The sequence below is a fragment of the Rutidosis leptorrhynchoides genome, unplaced genomic scaffold, assembly GCF_046630445.1.
Source record: "Rutidosis leptorrhynchoides isolate AG116_Rl617_1_P2 unplaced genomic scaffold, CSIRO_AGI_Rlap_v1 contig526, whole genome shotgun sequence".
NCBI lineage: Eukaryota > Viridiplantae > Streptophyta > Magnoliopsida > Asterales > Asteraceae > Rutidosis > Rutidosis leptorrhynchoides.
The window spans coordinates 43,445-62,376 of record NW_027266753.1 but is presented as its reverse complement, the minus strand read 5'-3'; the positions used below and the strand labels follow the sequence as shown (position 1 = coordinate 62,376).

General features: G+C 36.1%; 4 protein-coding genes and 1 pseudogene across 4 annotated transcripts; 2 read left to right on the top strand and 3 right to left on the bottom strand.

Annotated features, from left to right (window-relative positions):
* Nucleotides 1-5: 5 nt before the first annotated feature.
* LOC139884262 (uncharacterized) lies at nucleotides 6-745 on the top strand (the record flags this gene model as incomplete). The annotated part of the gene is made up of 5 exons (XM_071868318.1): nucleotides 6-17; nucleotides 128-172; nucleotides 260-340; nucleotides 431-513; nucleotides 619-745. Coding segments are annotated over 5 exons (348 nt in total), but the record flags the coding sequence as incomplete, so codon positions are not given.
* An 880-nt stretch (nucleotides 746-1,625) lies between these two features.
* On the bottom strand, nucleotides 1,626-2,934 carry LOC139884261 (large ribosomal RNA subunit accumulation protein YCED homolog 2, chloroplastic-like). Its single transcript, XM_071868317.1, has 6 exons — nucleotides 2,842-2,934; nucleotides 2,369-2,665; nucleotides 2,092-2,186; nucleotides 1,923-2,014; nucleotides 1,788-1,835; nucleotides 1,626-1,702 (listed from the first exon to the last, which is right to left on the bottom strand). Exons 1-6 carry the CDS (start codon nucleotides 2,932-2,934, stop codon nucleotides 1,626-1,628), a joined length of 702 nt encoding a protein of 233 aa, XP_071724418.1.
* Nucleotides 2,935-3,668: 734 nt separating this feature from the next.
* On the bottom strand, nucleotides 3,669-9,247 carry LOC139884260 (uncharacterized; annotated as a pseudogene).
* Nucleotides 9,248-11,375: 2,128 nt separating this feature from the next.
* On the top strand, nucleotides 11,376-12,311 carry LOC139884268 (WUSCHEL-related homeobox 13). Its single transcript, XM_071868323.1, has 3 exons — nucleotides 11,376-11,502; nucleotides 11,702-12,100; nucleotides 12,226-12,311. The coding sequence occupies exons 1-3, from the start codon at nucleotides 11,376-11,378 to the stop codon at nucleotides 12,309-12,311; spliced, it is 612 nt and encodes a 203-aa protein (XP_071724424.1).
* A 740-nt stretch (nucleotides 12,312-13,051) lies between these two features.
* LOC139884264 (exosome complex exonuclease RRP44 homolog A-like) lies at nucleotides 13,052-18,932 on the bottom strand. Its single transcript, XM_071868320.1, has 23 exons — nucleotides 18,879-18,932; nucleotides 18,650-18,784; nucleotides 18,393-18,550; nucleotides 18,242-18,297; nucleotides 17,934-18,056; nucleotides 17,656-17,777; nucleotides 17,308-17,548; nucleotides 17,025-17,181; nucleotides 16,319-16,559; nucleotides 16,073-16,229; nucleotides 15,901-15,969; nucleotides 15,663-15,788; nucleotides 15,537-15,589; nucleotides 15,238-15,344; nucleotides 14,976-15,030; nucleotides 14,768-14,867; nucleotides 14,479-14,590; nucleotides 14,192-14,312; nucleotides 13,971-14,030; nucleotides 13,786-13,891; nucleotides 13,589-13,684; nucleotides 13,419-13,500; nucleotides 13,052-13,316 (listed from the first exon to the last, which is right to left on the bottom strand). The coding sequence occupies exons 1-23, from the start codon at nucleotides 18,930-18,932 to the stop codon at nucleotides 13,052-13,054; spliced, it is 2,796 nt and encodes a 931-aa protein (XP_071724421.1).

Below are 18,932 nucleotides of genomic sequence, written 5' to 3'. Positions count from 1 at the left end.
ACAAATCTGTTGCTGCTGTGAGTATTTATATGTATTTTACTTTTCTGATCTAAATAATTAGTCTGCCTTAAATTAACTATCGAATCAGCATATTATTTAAATTGATTGTGATTTTGTGGTTAATCAGGTCGGGAAAGCTGGGGGTGCTGAATGGAAAACGTTGTCAGATGCTGTATGTTCATATTCATCTAGTTATTGTTGATACTTGTTTTTTACTGTTTGTTTTGAATTAATTGTTTATGTTGAAATGAACTTGCAGGAAAAGGCTCCTTATGTAGCCAAGGCTGAGAAGCGAAAGGATGATTACAACAAGAGCATGGAGGCCTACAATAACAAACTGGTAAAAGATACTCTTCGTGTTCACAAGTCTACTGGTATTTGTTAGCCCATGTTTAGCTATCCGTAACCTTTTATTTATTCGATTTTACAGACTGCTGGAGATAATGATGAGGATGAGGAATCTGACAAATCGAAGTCCGAGGTTCATGATGAGGATGAAGATGATGACGGAGAGTTCGTCCCTTCGAATCTATGCATTGATTTCTGTTTCAAGTTTCTGGTTAAATGTACCAGTTGGTTAATTCAGTCCATTGATGTGTGTTTGATTTGGTTTTCCAGGAGGATGAAGATGATGATTAGACTAGAGGTGGGTAGAAAAAGGGAAACAAGAAGGTGGAAGTTGGAGCATTTTGATGGTGTACAATGGATTGGAGACTATGGTTTAGAATTATGTTTTGCTATTTGATGTTTCTTTTACTTCTTTTCTGTATTTTGGGTTTAGATCAAGGTGAAGTGGTTCAGTTTCCACCTTCTTGGATTAAACTTAGCTTTAGGATTAAAAAAGGTTAAGACTGAATTAGCTTGCAGGATCTTCCTGATCGTTTATATCTAATCATGTGTACTTATCTTTCCTTAATCTCAAGTGATTTTATGATCTATTTTCTCATTCCCTTTCTCAATTGCTCCTTTTCTGTATGTTGATTTGCTTGTCCAAATTGGGGACTTCTATGATAAGTGACTCCACCAGTTTGACTAGATGTTTGGTTTGTACAATGTGTGGCTGGATTTAGATTTTGTCCAATTCGATTATACAAGAAATGTGTCGTTTTGTTAGTTATATTCGTTTTGCTCGAATTCGGATGGCATCGTCGTCATGGAGTTTTTGCCTGACAAGTAGATCATTTTCGTACTGATTTTAAAAATGTAAACTTTTGAAAGTTGACCTTTTTTTCTAGTGTATCTTGTTCGTTGTTTGGTACAACCAGTTTCTACATCGAAGTACAAAATCATTGGAAAGAATTCAACTTTCATAACAACGAATTCTCGGTTGTGCTGGGCATATACCATTTTGTGTGCATCATGTACATCGTATGCATAACATGGTACATCGTATGCATAACGCCATAGGGTGAAAACCAAGCAAATTTTATTCTTTTTCTCAGAAAAAAATACAATGATTACAGCATATGTATATTTGACAAATAACACTTTAGACTTGAGAGCTATGTGCAAAGCTTGGAGAGAAAACTGTTTGTTTAAGTAAACATACTAAGAAATACCCAAGTGGGTTGTGGTAATTTATTCATCCTTTTATGTTCCCCGAAGAAATTCTTAGCATAACAACTTTACTGAATTCCTTTTCTTAGCTCCAAGAGTCTAGACCATCGTTTCTGGACAGAAGCATTGTTTTTCCCTCCGATAACTGCATCCCGAGAATTTTTTTTTTGCCTTCAATACATTACTTCTTAAAACTAAGATAGACTATGTCACTAGACAAGATTACTCACATTGCAATGTCGGTTCAGAATTCTCGCATGATTCCGAGCACGTATCCTGAATGAGTGATGCCGAAGTTAGGTTAGATTAATAGAAGAAATACATTTACTCCGACAGTGAAGAATTCAGAATGGAATACATACTTTTCGCCGAAGTGGTAAGCCGAATTGCATCCTGTACTAATGAATCAAGATTTGCTTCGGAGCCCGGTTTTACATATATAACCTGTGCAGTACAGCTACAGAGTAATTAGACTTGACTAGTTATAATAAACACATATATAGGGGAAAAAGAAAAAAAGAGGGATTTGGAGACTTAATGATGGAATCATCGCCACCAATTTCAGGGAATTTGGATTGCAGTGTTTTCTCTGCTAGATGGTAGAACCAAACATTGAATTTTGTATCGATCTGAAATGGAGAAATTAAAAACTTTAGCAGCTCATTGTTTTTTTTAAGTCTCCCCAGGCATTTCACTACCGATAGCCATGAGACTAATTACTCGTTCTAACTGCCAGCAACTCCTTGTTAAATAAACAATGAAATGCATTCCAAGGTTTACAGGAAAGTTAAGAGTAAAAAACCTAACAAACCTCTCGGAGATATGGGGTGGAGCAAATGCTACATTTCCTGATGAAAGACGTGATTATCCTTCCGTCCACTGATAAACCAAAGCTGGCATGCTTTTGAATACAGAGATTTATGGATACTTGAGAACTATTAGTATTATTAGGATTATGTTGTTGATCATCTTCAACCAAATCTGTCAACTGCAAGTCTCGAAGTGATAGCCTATACTCACAATTCCATTCCCCGTCAAATTTCCCATTAGCCGTAGAAATCGTGATTAAACGCCGTGGCGACTTCCATCCTTTCTTTAATGATGATATCTATAAATAAATAAAGAAATAAATGTGAAGATAGATCATTATAATTAACATTTCTACGTACTCCCTTCGTCACTAATTACTTGTTTTTCAATACATTTTGTATAAGAAAAACGACGAGTAGTTAAGGACAGAGGTGGTGGATATGAATTACTTGCTTGATCATAAAAATTACTTACCACTGACAAATTATTAATTCTAGTAGCAGAAGCAGTGATGAATGATGGATGAAGTCTTTTAATGGTTCTTGCTGATAGCAAGTCTGTGGACATCATATCTTTCTCTGTATCAATGCAAGTCTGTCTAAGTGTAACCTTATCTAATTGCTCGTGTAGGCAATTAAAATTTAGGGATAATAACTTACAAGTCCCTATGTTTAATAAACCCGGTTTGGAGGTGTCTATGTTTAAAATGTAGGTTCGGAGAATACTGTATTGTTAGAAATCTGGTTCGGAAATGACCCTGTTCCAAGTCAGATTTACTTTCCAGATGACCCTCGACATCTCTTAATCAAGTGATCTGGATGCTTATCTGGCAAGTTAAAGTAGCACCAAATGAGATGGTCTGAGTTCCCGAGTTATAAAGCTTGTTGAAACCGTTCCTAGTTGTAGGCTTGTTGATCCCACTCTGAGTTGTAGGCTTGTTGAGAGCTGACCGTTCCGAGTTGTGGTCTGTAGGCTTATTGAGAGCTTACCATTCCGAGTTATAGATTATTGCAACTTTTCCGAGTTAGAAGATCGTTGAGCCCGTTCCGAATTGGTATGCTTGTGGACACCGTTCCGTTTGTTCCGTATTCGAATCAAAATTGATCCAATTAAGACAATTGTAAACCGACTGGACCGGTCCAGACCAATGCGATTCAAAGTTGATTCACAAATACCAGTAATGATATATCCTGTAACTGTAATGTTTCATATCAAACACAATTCATTCTATCAAAAACATTGTTTGTTTATCACAATTTACAGTGCAAAGAATTGAAAGAATTAAACATTGATTGTATTGTTTATGAGCTTCGTTGTTCAGCGCCTCTCAGAACCTGTTTTGCCATGCTAGCGAATGACTTGGCACTGTCTTGCATCTCCGTAGTTTTCAGTTGATCCCCTGTCAATCGTATCATATCCACCAAGTTACGATAAATTATTGTTTAATAAACCTAATCATCTTCTTCTAGCTAAGAATTTTGTACCTGGAGTTTCTTCAAATTCTCATGCAACTGGCTTTCTGCCATTTTTGCGGCACTTGATTCCTGCAGGCAAGAAAATGGCCAAATTATTATGTGCCGTGCCTAGGAAGTTATTGCAAACGAATACTCTATATTTTATTTTACACAGCATTTGTTAATCTTTAATACTTACCCCAGATAACGTAAAACCATATTTCTTCTTAATTTGATCCACGTTATTGGCATTAACTTCATGTTCCTCTTCCTTTACTGCACCTTTCTCATTCTTGCTTTCTTCTGCTTCAATTTACCTGATTTTAAGGAATTTGGATCGAATCAATTATCGTATCTCAGCCAATATTAGCACCATTTCGAACTCAGAAAGAATTATATCCTGCACTACACTGACCTTTAAAAGCTTGGAACGTGCTTGTCAGCTTCTGCTTGTTAAGACCTGCTAACATATTGTTGTGTTCTTTAGGCTTGTCTTCGAAATCTCCAATGTCGATATCATCTAATGGAAAAAGAATTAAAATTACTCTATCAACAAAGCACCAGCAATATCACAAGTATGCTGCTTAGAGTTTACCTATGTCTAACTCGGTTTCGTCTTCATTGACTGCTGGTTCAGTCATGCTGTCATCTTTTTTCTCCACACCAGTTGCAAAGTTGGCAGTGGAGAAATGATGGGGAGTTTTTCAAAGCTTTCTCTTCTTGTATCTTCTATCTCTACATCATGCGATTGCTTTGATTTGCCATTTCCTTTTAGAACAGAGCTAAATATTCCCTATGATCCACAAAATAAAAGGATGTTATTCTGCAATTCAGATCATAGAAATTAACTTCCACACAAGATATTATATGTAGGAAAAAAAATAAAATCTACCTTTTTCTTCTCTTTCTGGATTTCATGTCCGGAGATGTATGCATCCTGAGAAGCAATAAAATCTTTCCTGTAGACTTGGCTGAAAAAGTCCAAAAGCCTAAAAAAGTAAAAGTTTAAAAGTATCCTAAGACGGTTAATGTAATTTTACTTTCAAAAACAATTTTTTTATATATACCTGAACCTTTGCTTCTGGAGCAACACCGAGACTGCAGAAATTTCCTGATCACCATTTACCTGCACAAGTAAAAAGCAGTTACATTTTTGTCAAAAATGACTTCAAGAAACAATGAGAAATAAAATTCGAAAGTAGAAGTTGTAATTCAAACCAAAAGGAGTTCTCCATCCAATGAAGAGCAAATCACAGTGTCGGAAATTGAGTTTGGCTTTGGAATAGAGTATGCGAACCCTGTTATTGTAGTTTCTTTTAGTAGGTTTAGCTCTGGCAAGGACCTAGAATTTAGTTTGGCAAAGAAATGGTTCAAGTTAATATTATTATTACACCTTATTCTACGTCTCAATACTAAAATGAGATTTAACAATGATCACCTTATTTCAACTTTTCCATTTGTGAAAACGAGTAGAAGACCAACATCGGATCCACTGTTGAAAGTTGATGCCCAGCAACAAGAAGAATGAAACGTTTTCTTGCAGTGAACTTTCTTCACACCTAAATACATAAAATGAAAATTTTAAATATAATGGTCTTCACGAATTCAGTTCCTCTACATGGAATTTTCATTTTATTACCTGAACAACATGAATTAAGGAGTAGACGTATGCAGCCTTTTCCGAACAAAGTAGTATACAAGCCTCAGCATGATTTCTTTTATCAGGACTGCCTAATATTTGCATAAAAAGAGCTTTGTACTGTTTCTTGGGATGAACCATGCCGATATTCGGCATGTTTCCAGTATCACTTTCGATTGTTGAAATCGATGAATCATTGGTTGCAATCACCAACACATTCTTATCAAAACCATGCAAATTGCATGTTTCGAACTGCAAAGAGACGATGCCGGTGCTAATTTCACTTGTAATGTGTTTCTCGTACAATAAAGTTGCATTTTCCATATCGATAACTGAAACCTGTCGAGAATAAGTTTTTCATATTTGTAAAGATTTAAAAGACGCTGGGATCGAGGATAGCTTCAAATGGTACTAAAATGAAGGCCAACTTACATATCCTTGATCAGTCCCAACAGCTAGATGTTTTAACTCTTGACTGGTGTTCAGAGAAAGTACAGAGCCATTAACCTTTATTAGTTTCATGCTTTGGATAACCTTTTTCGTATTTCCTGAGAAGAAAACTCATTGGCTGAGGAACACTAGACAAATGGTGGTAGGGTTGTAATTTGGTAAATGCTAAATGATAGTATAATAATACCTTGAAAAGACAAAAAGCTGCTCTCCGTGGAATATGGCTCGGGTTTGAATTTGATGATCCGAACCTATAGGTCACAAAGAATTGAGAGAAAGAGGAAAAATTAAGATGACTTCGTAAAATCAAGAAAAAGTGTCATTTTCACCATTCCAATTTTATCTCCAGAAACTAGTAGCCGAGAATTGCCATCAAAGTAGTACAATGCAGTCACTGGTATACCGCTGACAGAAAGATCATCTTCACTCTACATGAAGAAATAAATTAGTGGAATAAGCTCCATAGTCATTAAATATAGTTTTGGAATTTAGTCAGCGTAAGAAACTGTTAATCATACCTGTTGCTTTAATGATAAAACCGGTATAAAAAAGGGACACGTCACATCCCAAAAATTGATGGTTCCATCACTGTGTCCTGTTATGAACAGGTTCCTGATCTTAGAAAATCCAGTAAAATGGTTTCCTTCTTTCATCTTCGTCTCAGACGGAATGATTGATGGGGAGTATTTGGACTGTGTTATGTAATCCTACACAAACAAACAGAAGAAGATTTTATAACTTTTCCGTCAAGTTAAAGTTAATGAAGCAAATTTGAAGTTACCTCATCAGCAAAAGTAGGCATGTGAGCGTTATCCGTGACGAACTTTGCGAGGGTGATGCTCGAATCAAGAAATGGTAGCTTCAGTGTGATTTCCTTAGGGAGAGACGGTGGAGATCTAGATTGGGACTGTAGAAGAAGATACTTTTCTATAGCATTTTCTTCATATGCATAAATGTGTCCCGATTTTCCAATAATAAAAAAGGAATCTTGCTTGGTGATTTCCATGTCGATGCAAGGCTCAGAGAAATGTAGTGCCAACTTTATTGTTCGAGATTCAGATTGTTCATTCAACAAGACTACCTGAACGGAATCGGAAGAGGCTCCCATTACATATAATCTAGAACTAGCTTTTCCGTCTGCATAAACCCATTTCAAGGAAGATATAGGAATCTTTTCCGACTTATATCCAAGATTGAGTTTGGAAATCGGAGATTCAGCCGTCATGGAATTATTCTGATTCGTTGAAGAAGGAATGCTCCATATGAAAATCTCCCCGTTGCTGTAACCAACTGCAACACGGCTTCCAGAAGGGCATGCCCAACATGCACAAGTCACTTTCTTAGTCTCTTGATTCTGGTAAATTGACTGCAATGGATTCCCTCCCGTTGTGGAAATGGCTTTGCTTTCTCTGATATCCCATAATGTTATTTGACCATCCCGGAAGATGATCAGAACCCTGATTTCAATTCAATACGAAAAGTAAATTCATGGTATAATAATAATAATAATAATAATAATATAATAATAATAATAATAATAATAATATAATAATAATAATAATAATAATAATAATAATAATGTTGGTTAAAATACAAAAAAGGCTATTGAAAATGAATACCTCTTACTTTCGGCAGATGGTTGAGGCAATACAATCATTACTGTCGGATCACCACCAGCTTCACTTGGATTTCCTATTGAATAATGTATCCATCGGGTAAATAATAATTATATATTACATAAAAAGCTAATTAGGCAGTAAATGTAACTGACCATGTGAAGCTGAGGAAGGTATTGTGTATTTCATTTGTAATATCTGACTTGATTCTTCCTCAAGTTTCAGGACCGAAACATTACCACCAGAATCTCCAACATAGCTGCCATTAATTCCAAATAATTAATATTTACTCGGCATTAAATGAATTAGTCTATCAGAGTCAAGAATTTTTACTTACAGAAAAGGAGTTTGTTGCAGAACTGAGAAAGAAGTAATCTCTTCCTTGATTACATGAACATGAGACAGCTGCTTCTTATCTACATCCCACACCTGAATCTTGTTGTTGGATGTTACATTTAACAGGACTCCTTGATTGTGCATGAACTGAATTAAGACGACAAATCATTAGTGGAAGCATGTCATGAAAATTGGCATTTTCTGTTAGAATAAACACAAAACCTGCAGAAACTTGCTCGATACGGCATCCTCACTCTGTAAGAGAGCTTGAGTGTTACCGTTTCCAAAAGTTTGATTCTTCCATCTCTATAACAAAGAATGGATCATTTTTCGCACTGATGAAAATCGGTTCGGATTTGATTGATTAAAGAGGTTAATGTGAGCTTACTTGGTAGCAATTGCTAGTATCTTTTGAATTGGGTCCAAAAGCAAAGGAGCTACATCCCGATGGTATTCCGTAATGGAACGCTAGCTTAGGCTCTAAGTCACTACTTTTCAATCCATCAGTGTGTAATCCCCCATTCTGCAGCAAATTACACAAGTAAAAAAAAAAAAAATGAGACCTCCGTTACTAACTACTTGTCGTTAAAATGACAAATAAAACCACGATATGAGACCTCCTAATAAGGGTTGACTTGACTGACTCATTGTCATTGACTATGCATTTTGCTTCAACTGTCGGTTAGCGTTTCCAATTAATGTTGGATTTAATCCACGTGGCAGAGAATGGATTTTTCTATATAAAGAGACCGTTATTTTTTTATTTTATTTATAAAGATAAAGTTTGATTATCCAATCTTTGGATTTGGTCGGTTGGTCAACAAAAAAAATAAAAGCAAAACAGTATTATTTTGAGTGAATTGGATGAGGTAGATTCATTGTGCACATAATATCCCAAGGGGAAAAATAAAATAAAATAAAAATACTACTCCTACTAGGAAAAGTTCAGAAGAAAATCGGTAATCCAATTGAATTTGTCGGATTGGACGTTATTAATGTAAAAATGGCAAATGTCTTTGCGGACTTTAGAAAAGAAAAAAATCGCAAAAAATAAATAAAAATAACGCTGACGGTGAATTTGGTAATTATCTCTTATAATTTCCTTAAATCACAAATGTAAATAATAATAATAATAAAAAAACTAAATAAATTTCTTAATGCCCATTCCAATCCATAAAAAATAATTCATTGAATAACGATGACTGTGAAATCTGCAGATCAAATCTCCTTCATGATAAATTTCATACGAAATTCAAAGACAGTGATATACTCGAAACACGAAACAAACATACCTAAATGAATTGAATACAGAAATCATATATGAATCGAATGCTGCGTACCTTCTTTGAACTCAGAGCTCTCTCTGCAAATTTCTTCACAAACATATTAATTGTTGAGCAAAGCACAGATCAATTAATTAATGGAAGGTGGAGTTATGGATCGATTTCGCCAAAATTTCTTAGCTTTGATTAAACCGACCAACAAGAGAGAGACAGAGCTTTGTTGTTGTTTAGTGAAAAATAAACTGTCTGATTTTGCAGGTACGACGAAGAGGAAGTCGATACTGAAGAAGACAAAAAGAGCGGTTTTATAAAAGTGGACAAAAAAGAAGGAACCAACGGTTGAGATTTACTCCATTTGTTAGTGTACACGTGGCAATCCGATGTTGACTAAATCCAATACTACCTTGTTTGATTGATCTTGACTTTGAAGTTTGGGCGTGTCAGTCAGACTGAAACTGATAAAGACGGTGTGATCTCATCTCATGATTTGTATTGTAGACACCTGTTAGCAGCCTTGCTCACGAGTCGGTTTGGACCGGTTTTGGTTCAATGAAATGGCGGTTTAAGTTCGTGTTGTCAATGATCCGGCCATGAACCTGCTTTTAACCGGTTTCGGACAGGTTCGATGAACCGGGTTTAAAGATAGCTTTGGATCGGTTTAGAATCCAAAAATTTAAACCGTACATGAACCATTCACATACGATTTTGGTTCAACTTAGAACCGGTTCAATATTGATTCAGGATCGGTTCAGGATCAATCTTATTTTTTTTTAGTTTTTTTTTATTATTTAAGTTACTATTTAACATTTTTACTGTATTTAAATAAAATTTAAGAAAAATTTATAAGTAGTTGATATAAATAGTGATAAAAATATTTATTATTTTTTATTTCTACGATTTTGAACCGATTGAAAATCCGGTCCATGAACCGGTCCAGCCTGAATATGAACCGTCGGTGGTTCATAATTAACTATGCGGTCATGATCCTTGATGTTACCGTTTTCGGGCCTGTAATGAACAAGCCAGAATCGATGATTCGGTTGAGGGTTTGATCAGGTCCGGTTCCAGTCCAGTTCAGGTCATGAGCAGGTCTACCTGTTAGTTATTACCTTGAGGCCCAAATCGAGTTTAATGGGCTGAGAAATGTTGATGGGCCCAATCAAGCCCATTGTGACGAGCTGAGCTGGCGAAAATGAAAGTGGACAGACAAAAACTACTTGAGTCAGAGGGACAATGTCAGAAAACCAGGCTGCTACCATGTTATGTCACTCTGACCTTAGCACACTCACTCACTCCCATAACATTCGTTTCCATTATGACGTGTGTGCGTGTTACAGATATAATTTATTTAATTTCACATGCAAATATTTTAAAATACAATTGCTACTAAAATTTTTAAATTGACCTCAAAATAAAAATAAGAATAAGAAATTCATCATTCAAATGCTAGATTTCCAAATGGAGTGTTCAGTAAATAGTATTGTACATTCAACAAAATTTAAAATTGGGTTAGTTGTGTGTCATGAACGTCTTCCGTCTTATTTAGATAATTTAGAAAAGTATATTTTATATCATTTTTAATAAGAATTCGATTTTTTAAGAATATTTAAAATAAGACGAAATACGTTCTAAACACACAATAAATAATTAATTGACAAAAAATAAAAACGTATTTGTTTGGTATATTAAATATGTTCATATTACTCTAAACAATTTAAATGGAGTATATTTTTATTTAAAAAAAAAATCTTTTGAAAATGCTTAAAGAGGTCGGAACTTGCTCGATACCCAGAACGAATAGATAATTAAAATATTCCATTAGGGAGAACATGAAACTATTTTTCAAAAGAGAGTGACATGCATACAAAGACAAGAAAAGGTTTGGGACCCGTGAAAGTTGGTGGAGTGATTGTCGGATAATTGACAAAAAAAAGGAAGCCGCGCACGAAACATGCGCTAACCACTAACGTGCGCCGTGGGAAAAATAATCACACTCAAAAAATGCCCATAATCCAATTTATTTAGCTACTCTCTCCGTTCTGTTAGTCACTCTGTAAGTATACCTTTTCCTTCTAAATTCCACCTTTATCTCGTTTCAACTGACAGCAACACGAAGCGGGGTTTTTTTCATTCGACAAAAACCCAATTCATAGCAGAGAGTGAGTGAGAATTGTATAATTGAATGATGGAATTTCAAGATGAAAGAGAGAATGCTAATGGAGGAGGATTTATGTATGTGAAAGTAATGACTGATGAACAGTTAGAGACTTTGAGGAAGCAGATTGCTGTTTACTCCACCATTTGTGAGCAACTCGTCGAGATGCATAAAACCCTAACTGCTCAACAAGATCTTGCAGGTAATTAACTAATTAGGCATCATTTATGGGAAATTTAACTTAGTTATAGGTGATTTCAGAGACTAATTTTAGTTTACATTGTGAGAAATTGTTCTGGGTTTAGACTTGATTTGATGATTTCCATTGTTCTTAAAAATGAAGGTTTTTTTGTTCTAAGGGTATTGATAGAGCTAGATATTGCTTTTACTTTGGCTGGCAGGAGGGATGTATTGTGACTCGATGATTACATCTAGTGGTCCGAGGATTACGGCTAGACAGAGATGGACTCCGACACCTTCACAGCTTCAATTTCTGGAACAGATATTTGATCAAGGAAATGGAACTCCAAGCAAGCAGAAGATCAAAGAGATAACTTCTCAACTAAGCCAGCATGGTCAAATCTCTGAAACAAATGTGTATAATTGGTTCCAGAACAGACGAGCTCGATCAAAAAGGAAACAAGTGGTGGAATCAGAAGTCGAGACAGAAGTCGATTCGCTCAATGAAAAGAAGATCACAAAGTCTGAGAATTTTCTTCCCCAGCAGCACAACCAAGCTCCAAGTGATGATCATCTTTGCTTCCATAGCCCTGATATAACTACTGACATGCATTATTTAAGCGTTTTCTCAAATCGTAAATCTGCTTAACTCTCGGAAAATTAATAGTAGTATACAATGTGTTATCGGAGTTGTACTGATGATCTAAGACTCATAGTGCTTGTTTGTTGATTGGATATTATGCAGGAGAAGACCCTCTCTCTGGAAAGTTGGGAGTCGATGAGAGCTACAATCTATATGATCAAGCAGATGACTACGGCATGGCCGGATGATACACATTTCAGTTACATTGTATTCCAACAATGGACACATACCATTATATGGCCTTGTAATATCAAATCAGGGGACTTTTTATTTTCGGCAGCTGTCATGCCTGTTTTACACTTTGGGTTTTATGTGAATGATATCCAAGAATCATCCACTTGGATTGATTGGTATTGATAGAGTAATCAAAGATTTCTTGTTATGTAAGAAAGTGTTTTTACTTTTTTAAGTTTATTGTTAACGAACACCTTCAGTTATTCGATTCTCCCTGAAGGGAAAGTGAGTTCAAAAATCACGCCTCATATAAGTCAGCAATTTTTTTTCCGAGTCCAAGCCGTTAAAGCTACGTTTCTAAATAAAGTAGCATATTTTTGACCTAATAAAGAGATGCTTGCATACATAAAAAAGATTGACAAAATGATTCACATAGATAAGATCTGGCAATCTTTCCTTGTTAGAATGATCACAGATGAGCCCACTGGTAATGATTATGTTTAGTCGCATTATTTTGCAGTAAACAATTAATGACAAGTTTGCTTTGCTTGGAAGGCAAACTCTAGCTAAGTTGAAAATAGAATAACGCCTAATTTGGTTTAACTCGAAAAATGCACGAGTGCCTGCCATTACAATAATTAAGAATACCTCACAATCGATAATAGCAAATCCTACAAATGAAAAAGGAGAATCAAATAAACAGAAACGATTAACGCGGCGGATCAAAATTTCTACTAGATTGTTTAAATTACAACTAGATAAGGGTAAGTTGCAGTTTTGGTCGATTTGGCTGAGGCTCGACGACCTCTAAGTGAACCGAAACGGGCTGAAGAACAGTGTAAGAAAGAGATTTGTCCATCTTTATAATCTTTTGTTGATGTTCGTCAACATGCCATTCCCCACCTTCTTTCTCACTTCTTTGTGTCAAGTAAACGGGTCCTTCAATTCCGTACTTGGGCACAAACACGATGAACCCATTTGATCTTATCTTCACTATTCTCGCCTCTGTGTCACTTGGCCTATAAAAATAAATAAGCATATGAGAATCTGACTGAGATGATGATGATAGTCATTGAGAGATAGAGAGAGACAAAGAGTTTGTTATATGCAATAATGCACACCTGTTTCTAAAGTAGATGAGAGTATGGAGCTCTACCGAGGCTCTACCTGCCATCTGAGCATTCCTATGCCGGTAATTCAAATCTGACAGAGAAAAAAAATAAGAAATTTTTTTATACGTGTTCATTTCATAGTCATAGGAAAAGTAAGATTAGGAAGAAAGAAGTCTCACTGTCAGCTATACTGGTAAGCTGGTTTTTGTCTTGGAATACTGGTGGAAGCTTGCTAATTCCTAAAGATGCTGCAAGCAACCTGTGGACGATTACATCTGCACGAGAAGAAAGTTCCAAGTTTAAATACTAAAAAGTAGTAATAATAATAAATAATAGCTCCATTGACAAGTAAAAAGGGACGAATTCCTTTACTAACCAGCATATCTTCTAATAGGGGAAGTAAAATGAGTGTACAAAGGTGCTGCAAGTCCATAATGATGAAATTCTGGAAGGGTGAGATTCCCACTACAGAAATAGACGGCCTGGATTTCATTTGAAAAGATTAATAGAAGTCTAAAATGCCTTTTTGGAAATTAAAGTCTACAATTAAAGTGAAAATACCTGAGTCATGCATCTCGTTGCCAGGATGCGAATCAACTTATTAAAGTAAGGATCATCACCCTGAGAGATGATATAAAATGAGAAAAAAAATTCTGAGTCATTTTTCACTAAACAAATCTCTATGGCACTTGATTAAAATAATACATCCCACAGCTGCACACAGATTATGACAGTAATAATAATAATAATAGTAATAAAAAAAGGTGGAAAAAGAAGACTACCACAGCACGGTCAAGTGAATCAGCCAGTGCTTTTGATGATGAAACATCCAGGCTGAGACCAACTGCGGCAGCAGTATGCAATAAGGGTTCAAGCATCTCTTTTGTTGGAGTAGGATGGCGCCTGTATGAACAGAAATTATTCAGAGGGTATATTTGACACTCTAATGGCTGCTGATTTGCTATATTATGATAACAAGAGCACTAATTGCAAAAGGCATGGGGAGGGAAGACAACTCTATGACCGTTTATCAAGAAAACGAAGTTGCAAGTACAAGATCTAAGTTTACCTTAACAAGGAACACTGGGGAAAAACTTTCAGTATTTGTTCAGCAACAGAAATATTAGCTGCAAGCATAAACTCCTCTACCATCTGGTTTGCTTCTCGAATCTGGTACATACCTGCAAAAGTCTCATGGATTAGACAGTATAGGAACGTGGACAGTAAGTACACTCACTGAAAAGTTTAAAAGCATAAAAGGAACTTAAATTTGCACTTTTCTCATCATGAATAATATCTATAAACTAAAATGAAAGTGCGGCTATTAAATAATATGAACATGGAATTCAAATACATACCAATATCAAGAGGGTCATGAGTTTCAGTATCAATCTGAAATTTCACTTCGGCAGATGCAAGAGTTAGGGCTCCTCTCTCAATACGTCTCTGCCTCATTATCTGTGTCATTGTTATCACCATACATTTTAGTATTCTAACTACAGGATGCCGAAACTCTGCTACTATCCAATGATAATATAAGGAAAGCAGACATGCAAGCATCCATACCTTTGCCAAAGTGTTCATGTTCCTCAAATCTAATGTTAATGGATCTACCAATCGACTGCCAAGGATATTAAATCAGCCAGACTGCTTCGTCTTAAGTAAAACAGACAGTTTATAACAGAAAAATGAAAATTGTCTAAAAGCTTCAATAGAAAAGACTAAAAACCTAGCATTGGATGATGGAAGGAAGGCTGCAAACAGCTTAGTCGAAAGAAATATTTAAAAGCTAAACCGGTAGTCAAAGTTAAGGTAGAGCAAGAGAAACCTGTCATCCATTCTAGCCTGAGCTTCGACATAAGACATTGCTGCGCAAGATTTGATGACGCTCTTAGAATATTTTTTTGAAATTATCTCTGCCTCAGGTGTCATTTCCTGTAAGGAAAGAAGTCAAATATATCATACACAGTGACTACTACAACCACAACACACACAAACACAAAAAGGAAAAAAATAAAAAATTACGCGCCAGTTTTCAGTTTTATTCAAAAGAAAGAACCAAATTAGACAGTTTATAGAAAGAAAATGCACAAAATTAGTAACATAAAAAACTAATTAAGCCCGTACCCAAATAACAGAGAAAGCTAGCCTTTCCACATCAGCTCGAAGTGAGCATATATCTGCAAGCAAAAGTTGTTAAAGAGATATACAAGTAATAAAATTGAAGCAGTACAGACATAATAATAATATTACCTTCTGTTAAGGGTTTAGGAAGCATGTCAATTCGGCGCTCCACTAGGTAGACCGATGTTCCCCTTTGTGTAGCTTCCTCATCAAGTGAGGTTCCAGGGTGAACAAAGTTTGTTACATCAGCAATATCTAATTGCATGGTTAAACAAGAACATTGACTACACATGTTTTCACTTATATCCCTGACTATACATCTTAAAAATTTAAAGTTAAACATCAACAAGCCAACACAAGAGGATACGCACTCCCACTTCAAAATTTCCATTAGGAAGAGCTGTACAGTGTAATGCATCGTCAATATCCCTGCATCCTGCACATGCCAGAAATCATCTTTTCACATAACCACTGCAAAATGTTTACTCGCATCAACAAAGACATCCTGTGCATATGCATATTAGTTATTAGATACAAACCTGGAGGGTCGACACTAAAAACACGCACATGCCTGAGATCCTGTCTGATAGGGTTGGCCAAATCTTCAGAGGATACTGACCATGGTAAAGGAGGTAAGCACGCCAAAACTTGAGCAGTAAACGGTCTGGAGTTTATATCATTCTCAATTAGAACCACCTGTACCATCCGAAAGCCGATCAGTGTCAAATTCATCTGACCCTAAAACTAAAAAGCTATAGCAAGCAGATACAGTCATAATTGCAAACCTCGCTTTCGGTATCTCTATCACCAATGTCTCCAATAACACGTACATAATGACCTGAAGGATACCGAGACTCATGGTCCCAAGAATCAACTGCCACAACAATTCTTTTGTCCAGAAGATTCTCAAGCTGCCTGGTCTGAATCCGAATCTTAGGAATTCTACGATCTTTGGAGACGAATAATGCATGGGCAATGCTGCCACTACCAGCAGGTTTATTCATGGGCTCCAGGGATCCACAATAACTGCAATGGAGCGAAAAATAAGAGAATGTCGACAAAAAGTAATGGCATCACAGCAGAGAACAATATGAAGGATATTAACATGCTCGATCTGGAAAAATCAAGGATATTATTCAGTCTGACTAGTGACTACCATACAAGGAACATTGCATTGCATGAAAACTGTGAAGATGCAACTTACTTATAGACAAAGCCTCCAACAAACAAAATAAATCAGTGAGAACGTAGACATCAATAGCATGGTACATATTCTAGTTAGATTAAAAAATCACCATTAAATTAGTACTGAAGCTTTCAACAGCCAATTGGGAACTGGGCATAAAGTAAAATAGCTGATCATTAAATGAAGTTACTGCATCACATGAGGCCATTCTCACTTATTGGAAGAGGAGATCAAATGATTGACAAGTAGGGAAATTCAACACCATGGTTAATAAATAAAGGAGCACTAAAGGCAAGTCCACTTACGAATGCCAGTTACGCCTTATGATACCAACAATACGACCAGATGGACGAGATGAAACTTGTGTAGCATTGCTAGTGGAACCATTTTCTAGATTAGTGGTTCTAGGAGCATCATCGGCACTGTTTGGAACAAGGTGGACACCATCTTCCTCCTCATCCTCTGGGAAATAACAAGAAAACCATTGTCACGAAGAACATGAGACGTAGAAGTTTTCTCTCTTATATATCATAAATAGTTAAAAACCATTGCACTATTTGAGTCCTACGAGCATGATAGATAACTTACCATCATCTGCTATAGATAGAGACTTCTCTTGATGCCACTGATCTTCAGGTAGAAGTTCAACAGCAACAACGTCACCGTCGAAAGCCCTGTTCATGTTATCTCGCCCATAAATGACTATTTCATCACCAATACTTTCACTTCCAACATACGCCTCAAACGGGTTGTAGCGATTAACGCGAAGCTTTCCTTGATGATAGATTCCACGATGTAGACCAGAAGTGATCTCAGACATGGGCTTATGCTGCACAAAGAAACCCGAATGTTAAATCTTGTGTTTGTTTCAGGTGAAAGAATGATTCCAGAAGAGACACGGGAATCATAAAAAAGGCCGCATTCCAAACAAAATACCTCTTTGTAAACAACTTTTCTCTTTGAAGGTCTCAAATCCTCCATGGTTACATCCTCTTGTTTAGGTTGAACAAGAAGGTCAAGCAACTCAAGTTGGCCCAATGACTTTACATATGATTCAACTGAAACAAAATAGTACTCCAAAGTTAAGCTTCAAGAAACAGGTAATTCCCTCAAAATTTCATGATAACAATTGCGAAAACTTGGATGATGGTTGCCACATAATATTAGGGCTACTAGCAATATCCCAAATTACAATAAAAAGAAACCATACATACTTGTCTCTGCATTAATACCATCTTCAGCAGCTTTCCTTTTATTCTCCCTGTCATTAGTTACAAGTAAAACTCGGGCTCCACCGCCTAGATGACTCTGGTACCATTTTGTAGCCACCCGAATTGCTGAGCCAGAAACGGGTTTGTGTTAGAAGCTAGAAAAATAAATATGCATATGAAAAGTTACATACACGGCGTACACCACAGCAGAAGATGCAATTTGATCACTTTAAGTAAGCAGAAAATGCAAACAGCAATAATATTAAAAGTGTACAATCAAATAGTGAAAGGAAAAAACGAAAGTAAGAAACCTCTATCATTTCGATCATTCGGACTCTCTTTCTCCATTGCCTTAACATAGGTATCTCTAAAGAGAATGCAAAACAAGGACACAGTATATAAGTAACACTTCGAAGCACAACAGCTAAATCAAATAACGCAACAAACATTACCCCCAGTTACCTGTGGAATTCATTAGCAAAAACAAAGAACTTCCTCAAATTATTGCTGCAGAGAGCTCTGATTCTATTGTACACAGACAGGTTTTTGTTTTTAACTTCATCCAACACTACCGTTAACACGACCACGTTCTCAATTGCCTGATTCTCCAGCAAATCAATCTATATACAATAGCATAACACAGATTAATGCAAAAAAAAAAAAAACAGAGAGAGAGAGAGAAAAAAAATGAGAAAAAATTGAAAAGGAAGGAAACAAACCTGATTGAGGACAACATTAGTGTCAATAACGAGAATAGTAGAAGATGAACTCAAACGAGCAGTGGAAGTATCACATGATTTGCAGGAAGTAGCTCCACAGCTTATATCGTCTCGAAGATACACTTCTCGTACTTGCTATTAGTAGTAATTTCCATTAGAAATCAAAATAAAGCTCAGAAACAGGAAATCAAAACAATCAAAGAGAAGAAGAAGTAAACATTAATGAAACCTTTTGGACTTTTCCATGTCTCGTCTTCTTCGTAAATTGCTTCGACTGCAACAT